The sequence below is a fragment of the Limulus polyphemus genome, unplaced genomic scaffold, assembly GCF_000517525.1.
Source record: "Limulus polyphemus unplaced genomic scaffold, Limulus_polyphemus-2.1.2 Scaffold604, whole genome shotgun sequence".
Classification (NCBI taxonomy): Eukaryota; Metazoa; Arthropoda; class Merostomata; order Xiphosura; family Limulidae; genus Limulus; species Limulus polyphemus.
Window position 1 is genome coordinate 145,230 of NW_013666214.1, and position 9,425 is coordinate 154,654.

General features: G+C 34.2%; 1 protein-coding gene across 2 annotated transcripts in view; it reads right to left on the bottom strand.

Moving 5' to 3' along the window:
* LOC106459407 (E3 ubiquitin-protein ligase RNF220-like) overlaps positions 1 to 5,450 on the bottom strand; it is a 60,718-nt gene extending 55,268 nt beyond the window's left edge. Inside the window, exon 1 of one of the 2 annotated variants that reach the window (XM_022385904.1) lies at positions 5,226 to 5,450. In XM_022385904.1, the coding sequence (XP_022241612.1) occupies positions 5,226 to 5,318 (93 nt within the window). In that variant the 5' untranslated portion in view covers positions 5,319 to 5,450. Of the gene's footprint in view, positions 1 to 4,222; positions 4,963 to 5,225 lie in introns of those variants that run through there. The other variant, XM_022385903.1, reaches the window with a different exon arrangement.
* Between the last annotated feature and the right edge of the window lie 3,975 nt (positions 5,451 to 9,425).

Here is a 9,425-nt window from a genome sequence, read left to right on the forward strand (position 1 = left end):
AATTAATTTACACATAAATATCGGATAGAGACAAGCAGTATATCCCTCATGTCCACTTTGTCTAATGTTTTTAATTCATTTACGTTTATATGAATATGTTTTCATGTAAAACGTATACTTTATATATATATCAGCCTCTAACTCGGATAAATTTACCAAAAACAATCTACTAAAATCGTATTATAATAAATAATGCGCATGTCAGTACTATACTATTTAGTCCAGCGTGCATATACGTGTCTACTGTATCTTCTAAACAAGAAGACATAAGACTATCAAACTTGGATATACAACCTGTAAACTCTATAGCATACAGAAGGTTTGGGTTAGTCAAAGTGTATAAAACATGCATTACAGCAAACAGTACGTTTACAGCGAAGAACAATTAAAAGAAAGAATGTTAGATGCCTAATATAGGTTTAGCATACAGCAAAATGTAATCGATGTTACCTAGTTCCCGTTCACAGATAAATATAATTATTTGCTCAAGCTGGGTTCGAACTCGATTTTATAAACACTACTTTTTAAGAGATATTTCAAGATTTTTATCCTGGTGACCTGGATGTACTACCATGTGTGTCTAGGAATGGTTCGTGGTAACCTGGATATACTACCATGTGTGTCTGGGAATGGTTCCTGGTAACCTGGATATACTACCATGTGTGTCTGGGAATGGTTCCTGGTAACCTGATATATACCATGGGTGTCTGGGAATGGTTCCTGATAACCTGGATATACTACCATGTGTTTCTGGGAATGGTTCCTGGTAACCTGGAATATACTACCATGTGTGTCTGAGGAATGGTTCCTGGTAACCTGGATATACTACCATGGGTGTCTGGGAATGGTTCCTGGTAACCTGGATATATTACCATGGGTGTCTGAGAATGGTTCCTGGTAACCTGGATATATTACCATGGGTGTCTGGGAATGGTTCCTGGTAACCGGGATATATTACCATGGGTGTCTGGGAATGATTTTACTTGCAAATATTCAAACGAATTTACTTTTCCTACTGTCATAAGATCTTAACCTATGTTTCCACCACGTACATTTTAGGCTTAAGAAGTTAGATTTCTACTTGCCCAAGTGATGAAGTCACCAACAGAGATACAATTTAATTATAATTCTCCTTCTACACTTGCGAATCATGTTGCTATCACGCAAAAACAGAAACTGTTAAAACAGTTAACTTCGCTCTGAAAAATTACACATAGTACGTTTTTCTGCAACTTACAGCTAAGCTATAAGAAATAAACTTAGTATTCCGCAAATTGTTTAATTTCGAAGTCTAAGTTCAAGGGAGGTCCAATTCATTCTACACTTTCATCAACATGTGTTATTGGGTTATGTTAGTTTCGGAGAATTCCACTCTTCATCAGTAACCCTAAACACAAGTTAACCAAATAGAGATGAGCTGGACCAATATCATAGTGAAAACTATTAAATAATACAGCAAAAATAATTTGAATATTTTGGGCAACCCACCTTAAGACTAAAACTTTAACTTCTTGTAATATACGGACACGAGGTCTTACGTAAATTTAATACTATCACCAACATATGACCAAAATTCATGTACTATTAGGGTAGTGGATATTCCCAGAGCCACTAATCAAATGTATAGAATTCTTACATTTACAGTATGCTCATGCTTCATTTAGTGCGCATGTACAACATTTGTAAAGCACTAAGTAGAATTTTGTGAAAGTAAAAACATAAAGAAACACCAACATTCTGACAAACACGTAACGATTATATTATATATAATTTAGTTTTTTCAGGTACATTGTGCTACCGTATATTAAAAGTAAAAAACAAAGTAAATTCACTGTTGACAGAATATCATCACTCAAATGTGTTTTTCATGCAAATGTACCTTGTCTTGAAATTACATATTCATAACCGTATTAATTATGAATGTTTACACGTACACTTTTCACGGATTTCAAAATCCACACCAATGTGTATCTACAGTGAGTTTACAAGTTTATTTTTCACAGATTTCCAAATCCACACCAATGTGTATGTAACAGTAACAACACGGGCCAACGTTTAATCATTTACAAACAGTTCAATTTCTAAAGTATTTAACTGAAACTAGGACACAAACTTTTCTAAGTGATTGATATGTAAACGACATATCTAAATATAAACCAAGTAGAATAATTTATAGTTTAAAATCAGCCAATCAGAAATCATACAATTTTCTGTCTTAGAGCATATATAGACATCAGTACCTTAAATTTAAAGATATCTCCTAACGTCAATTTTTTAATATAAATTATCTCGTCGTATCGAATAACTAATTTGAAGTCTATTTTACCTAACGCGTTATAGCTACCAAGAGCGATATAAGCAGCATTATATATTACGAATATTTCTAAAAAGCAATTTTTGTAGTATTATGTTTTCATTTTTAGTAGGATGAACTTAAAAGTTACTTCAAAAACTATTTTCAAGTAAATTTTGCAAAACACAATAAAACTAACTAGATCGAAGAAATCTTTAGATTTTATAATAGACGTTAGAAAGCATACAGATAAACAGCTGGATCGTCCACTTTTTTATTTTTGTAACACCTTAAATAAAAGACCCATTATGGCCCGGCATGGCCAGGTGGTTAGGGCGCTCGACTCGCAATCTGAGGGTCGCGGGTTCCAATTCCCGTCACACCAAACATGCTCGCCCCTTCAGCCGTGGGGGCGTTATAATGTGCGGTTAATCCCACTATTCGTTGGTAAAAGAGTAGTCCAAGAGTTGGCGGGGGGTGGTGATGACTAGCTGCCTTCCCTCTAGTCTTACACTGCTAAATTAGGGACGGCTAGCGCAGATAGCCCTCGTGTAGCTTAGCGCGAAATTTAAAACAAACAAAGACCCAAACAGGTTGGTCCTCTGACGCTAACACAATAACCTAGTAAAAAGTAAACCAAAAAAGTAAACTACATGGATAAATTGAAGTAGTATAAGGTATTGTACATTCTAGCACAACCTTTGTATTTAAGTGGATAAATTTCTAGTACAACCTTTGTATTTAAGTAGATAAATTTCTAGTACAACCTTTGTATTTAAGTAGATAAGTTTCTAGTACAACCTTTGTATTTAAGTAGATAAGTTTCTAGTACAACCTTTGTATTTAAGTAGATAAGTTTCTAGTACAACCTTTGTATTTAAGTAGATAAGTTTCTAGTACAACCTTTGTATTTAAGTAGATAAGTTTCTAGTACAACCTTTGTATTTAAGTAGATACGTTTCTAGTATGACCTTTGTATTTAAGTAGATAAGTTTCTAGTACAACCTTTGTATTTAAGTAGATAAGTTTCTAGTATGACCTTTGTATTTAAGTAGATAGTTTCTAGTACAACCTTTGTATTTAAGTAGATAAGTTTCTAGTACAACCTTTGTATTTAAGTAGATAAGTTTCTAGTACAACCTTTGTATTTAAGTAGATAAGTTTCTAGTATGACCTTTGTATTTAAGTAGATAAGTTCCTAGTACAACCTTTGTATTTAAATAGATAAGTTTCTAGTATGACCTTTGTATTTAAAAGTACTTTATATTCCTTCAAAAAAAAAAAACGTAAATTTCCTCTTTAGTACCCAATAAAGATAATTTAATTCATTTATTAAAATCCAAATGAACTTAATGCATTATTCTTTAATAATGAAATTGTTTTATTATTATTGTGTTCTACTGTCAGTTACTATAAAAAACTTGTATTTTTAAAGATGCCTAATGTGATATTAGTTATTCGAATGGTGCGGTAATTTTTATATTATAATCCCTAGCGGCAACAGCGTTACTGTATTCCTTGAGATATGTGGATGCTTCTAAAATCCAACTTTTCAGATTATTTTAAGATAAAGATTTGTGTGTTTGTTGTTAACTACAAACGTACACATTGGGCTATACGTGCTCTGCCCACCGCGAGCATCGAAGCCCGATGTTTAACGCTGCAAACCCCGAGACTTGCTGCTGAGCCACCGAGGGGTTGGTGCCAAGATTAAAACTGAAAGTAGATTAATATCAAGGTCAAAGAAAAATGTTGGGGTGTCTAGGTGTTTACCCAGCGATTACTTATTACATAATAGTATACAACCTACTATATTTTTCTATACTGGAATAAATTAATAAAATTCCAGTGATCGTATAGGTTTTAGATGGTGGCGTATGCTTAAAACAAAATAATAAGCGAATTGTATAAGACAGGCGGAGATCTTACCTGTAAACTAGTGGGAAACTTGAGATGGGCTGGGAAAAAAGTCGGCCTCCCAAGGAAATGGTCACTGTGACTAGCCATGCTTCGCATCGGAGTAACTTGAGCCAAAGTTCGTTGTGCTTTGTTAGACATTGACAAGTCAAAGCAGTGCAACTATAAAGCCAAAATCCGGAAAGAATCAGATGTACAATCTTATGTGACGACTTGGTTGAATCACGAATCTAGTTAACATTATGCATGCCTGATCAAATAATTATAGGTGATATGTTCCGGTCTAACGTTAGTTACGCCCTCTTAGTTGCTGTGTCCTCCTTAACCAAGCGTTAAACATGCAAGAAGAAAAAAACCTGTAGTTATCCGAGGTCGTAAGCTGTCAACAATGGACCAGACACCGAAAACAATATACCTGTTCTAGTTTCTAATAAAAATATAGGCAAGAACAACGAGATCCAAGTCAATAACACTCCACAACATCGACAGGATTGAATGTCACCGGCGGTTTGTCGCTAGACACCTTTCAAGCAGCAAAAGCTGACAACACTAATTACTTGTGCAACAAACTCAACATAGGATACTAACTCACGCGCGCGCCTTCAACGGATTTCCACAATAAATTCGGTGAAGAGTAAACGATCATTGATGTCACCCACCCTGTGTGCTGATTGTTCATTGGCTAGTCACAAATCGAGGGTTTTTAATGGTACTAACTCCCATGAAGTTCGGAGTATTCTGAAGTACAAAATATTACCACGTAAGATACTAAAATAACAAGGCGGCTTCTATCTGATCAAGGCTCAAGGTTAAAATAAAATATCAAACTTAACATTTTCTGTCGTCAAACCATCCTGCCAATAACACAACAGCGAAGGTTTACACAGTTGCTTATCTTACTGTACTGTCTGTATGGGTTGGGCTAAAACGTGTTTTTGAACTCCCATTGGTTAAGACAGACGCGTGTACGTATTCCGTCACACGTTTGTAAACAAGCTAGACTTTTCTCACTTACCGTAACCTCGGTTGTTTGCTTCCGGCCGTCTTGAGTTGGCTGTTGGTTAGGTTTTGTCGTTGCTTCTTCCATCACCAATTTGAAGAATATCATCAATAAAATCACACCTTAAACTTTCTTCTTCTCTGAATTGTCACACACCGTAAAACGTATTTACGATCAATAAATTACAGCGAAGATTTTTCTTCGATTTAATACACAACTTTATCAACTACGTACAGAACACACTGCTGAACAGGCAGAAAAATTGGAATTATGGGTATTAGCGGGTAGCTTTGAGTTATGACGTGCAACGCCATCTGTTAGTTTATAAGATGGTAAATGAGAATGAAAAGCCAACAACTATATATGTTTTTTCAGGAGTTCTCTTTGTCAACTTTTTTTTTTCATATTTTTATCTTCTTGTTAAGGTTAAGAGAAAATATCTGTTTTTCTTTTCCCGGAAGGACGGTTTATTTTAATACTTCAATAATACTAACTAACATACCGTCACTTTATTTTGTTCTCATTTGTTTATTCACACGAGGCGAGTGAAATACTTTTTTATGTGGGAGTAGTATCATGTTCAACAATAATAGCGCAACAGTTCACAGTGTTAGTCAGCGTCTACTCAAAGCACCTCCAATCAAACTGTTTTCTCTGATATAGTTTATTTACTAACAAATAAAAATGTTCAGTGTCTTCTATCTACCATTCATCCACCTATTCAACCATTTTTCTATCATATACATTATAGCATACGTGACTCTAATGTATAAAGGGGAGGGGGGGAGCCTCACAGTTAGTTAAAACGAATCTGATTTCCACATCGAGCCTAGACTTGTTATAAATTGATATGCAAAAGCTGTTAATCTGAAGCTCTCATTAGCGACTTTCACACAACCATTAATGATGAGTCTTGGCCGGAAACTTTGCGGAAATTACAATGATTTTTTAATTAATTTTATCCGCCGTATCTATTACTTTTCTATAGATGTCTATATATATCTATAAGAAACTATACTTCCTTTCTCTTGTTTTACTGAAACGTTCCTGAATGAAACTTGAACAACAACAAATAACAACAGATGGTAAAAAGTGGATAAGTTCTTGTCGACTCCGTTTACTTTCTTTTCTGAGAATGTAATCCTCTTGGTTAGAAAGTGAGCTTGAATAATAAACATATAGATAAGCTCGCCTTTTAAATCAAACTTCTATTCAAGCTATATTATAGGATCGTATACAAGTAAAACTTACTACCTTGAAAGGGAGCCAAAGGCCGCCTGGTGGGGTCGCATGTTTTAACCAGTCGCACCACTATACAGAGTGCTATATCTGTCAGTCAGTCAGTCAGTAGACACGAAAATGACGTAATATAAGGGACCCTTAACGTTGCAATCTGTACAATCGTGACGTCAGTAAAACGTGCTCATGCCATGAATCACGATAAACATTATGCACTCTCTAGGCTACAACACAGCATGATATATGAACTTGAAAAGCAAGAAATAAAAATATTCGTTACTCTTAATTTACTTTTGAAACAGAACAGTTTCGGGGACCTTGTGCTAGTACATCTAGTTGGTATAAAATTAACATGCAAGCTGAGCACAATTCGCTCTTTTATGTAACTGAAACGAGAGAGATGATGAGTTCATTTGTTTAGAACACTTGTCTGGTCATCGCTAGTAGTCGTTCAGTTGTACATTGCGAACATTCGGAAATAATTTTTAACTTAAAGAACCAAGTTACACTTAGTTGACGTCGGGTCATACAGTTACGACAAATACAGGTTAGTTTTGAGCCATCCTGCATACTTACTTTCTTATATTGACCAAGTGATTTAAAATTTTTTTGGAAAATACGAATTGTATTTGAAACGATTTCCTTATTCGACGTTCTATTATAGCCAACGACACATCGTGAATACACACACACACACATATATATAAAGAGTAGCGAACTTTGAATCTAATTTTCTAAAAAGACCACCAAACAAAAGTACTTATTTCTGCAACTTTTATACCAAGGAATGAGATATCGCTATTAAACAGTTAGTTATATCTTGCTTTGATTTCAGACAAGATCTAAGTTTTTCAATTGTTTTCTAATGGTGTTTTTTAAGGGTGTAGATGGATCTTCACCAAAACTGGTACATGGGGAGATACATACAGATTTTTAGTTTCGCATTTTGCGGTTTTATGGGTATTTTTGCATTTTTTACCACTATTTCTTCTCCTGTGGATGGATCTTCACCAAATACGGTTTGGAAGTTCATTGGGTCCATGGGGAGATACATAAAAATTTTCAATTTTGCATTTTGCGTTTTGCCTTTTTTCTTTTTCTTTTTTTTTACAACTACATATAAGGGAAGCAACTTTTCATGTCCTAAGATAACTTTTCATTAATCATGTATTTACATAACTTCCGTTCAGGGGACGAGTACTCCAGCTAATATAAAATAACCCACTTCTCAAACCATCACATATTTTAAGTTTATATGTAAGTGAATGAACATATATGATCGTACAAGCAAGCTGTATGGTTCCACTCATCGCTAGGAGATTGATCCAATCTAGTGTCAATGAAGCTTTAGGTTTAAAGAAAGTTTCTTCATTTAAAAAGTAAATGTTTAATTTCATCTAAACTTTTAACACTCATTACTGTCTTCTCAACTGTATGCACGCTACACCGCTCACTTAGCAAGGTTTCTTCGCAACTAATGGTTTTCTCGTGATGTGGTAATTACATCCAGCAGGTTTCCCAATATTAAATTCATAATTAGTGTTAATTAATTTTAATTACGCTTCATCAACATTATGTATATATCTGTATAATGTAATCAACCAGTCTTCGTCGCTGCACATACACGTTAGCAAGTTGTGTATATGTTTGTGTGTTTTTCCCTTTCACAATTAACTAAAGATACAGAACCACATGAACTGAACACCTTTAACATGTGCGTCATTCTGTTCATCGACATTCTAAACGTACAGGGCTATGTCTACCTAATTTACAAAACCCTATATTCAAGTACAGAAACTAATTAAAGACATGATAAAACTAAAATTATCAGTCCTGTGGTGCGTCTGGCAGAAACTGACACAAAGTTCACTTAAGTTAAATGCTTTCAATAAATATACCTTAAGCCTAAACCCGTGTAAATATGTCATTATTACTAATAGTTTTAGTCAGTGTTGTCACAAACACAGGGTGAGTATTTCACCTCAAAAGTTTGCATTAGTTATATACACAGCTGTTACACCTGACCTACCGAAACAGTCATTACCCAATATATATACGACATCTTATTTGTGTTCTAGAATTACAAGAGAGACGCTTTTTTGCATTCAGTTACGCCTATAGGTTTGATATAAATTTTATATCGATCCCAACATAAACCACGAAAGGAAACTTGCAGTTTCTCCCAAAATTATTGCAAGTAACTGGAAATGTTGCAGAAAGTACTGACAAAATATATTTGTATTCATACTGTTAAAAATAAATAAAATATTGAAGTGATTATAACATCAAATTTGAATAAAGTTTATCAAATCGAAAGACTCGATTTCAAAAGACGCAAGCGATCTTAAACTAGTCAAAATATACTTTTTTACCAGTTTCATTTCCTTGACATGTTATATAAATAACACTGTTATGCACCATTTCCAGCATTTCTCAGACCTATTCCAAACACTTTCAGTAACTTTATTGGGAATTTCTGAAATTCCAAGAACCATAAGCTGTAACAAATGTTTTTAACTTCATGCTACTTTCTACTATTCGTCACCTGGTAGAACAACTCTAAGTTTACGGACTTACAAAACTAAAATTCGTGGTTCAATTCCCCGCTCTAAAACAAACAAATATTCCCCTGGTGGGACATCTGTAAAATCAGCGGTTGGATACAGCAGATAGCCCGGTGTGGCTTTGCTATAACAATAACACACACACACAGTAATGAAAAATATAATTAGATAATTTTGTGTCGCATATTAATTCCATGAAAGTAAAGAAAGGAGTCTGTAAAACCAAAAACCGAAATCTAGTTTAAATATATATATATCGTAAAACCAAAAACCGAAATCTAGTTGAAATATATATATATATATATCGTAAAACCAAAAACCGAAATCTAGTTGAAATATATATATATATATATCGTAAAACCAAAAACCGAAATCTAGTTGAAATATATATATATATATATCGTAAAACCAA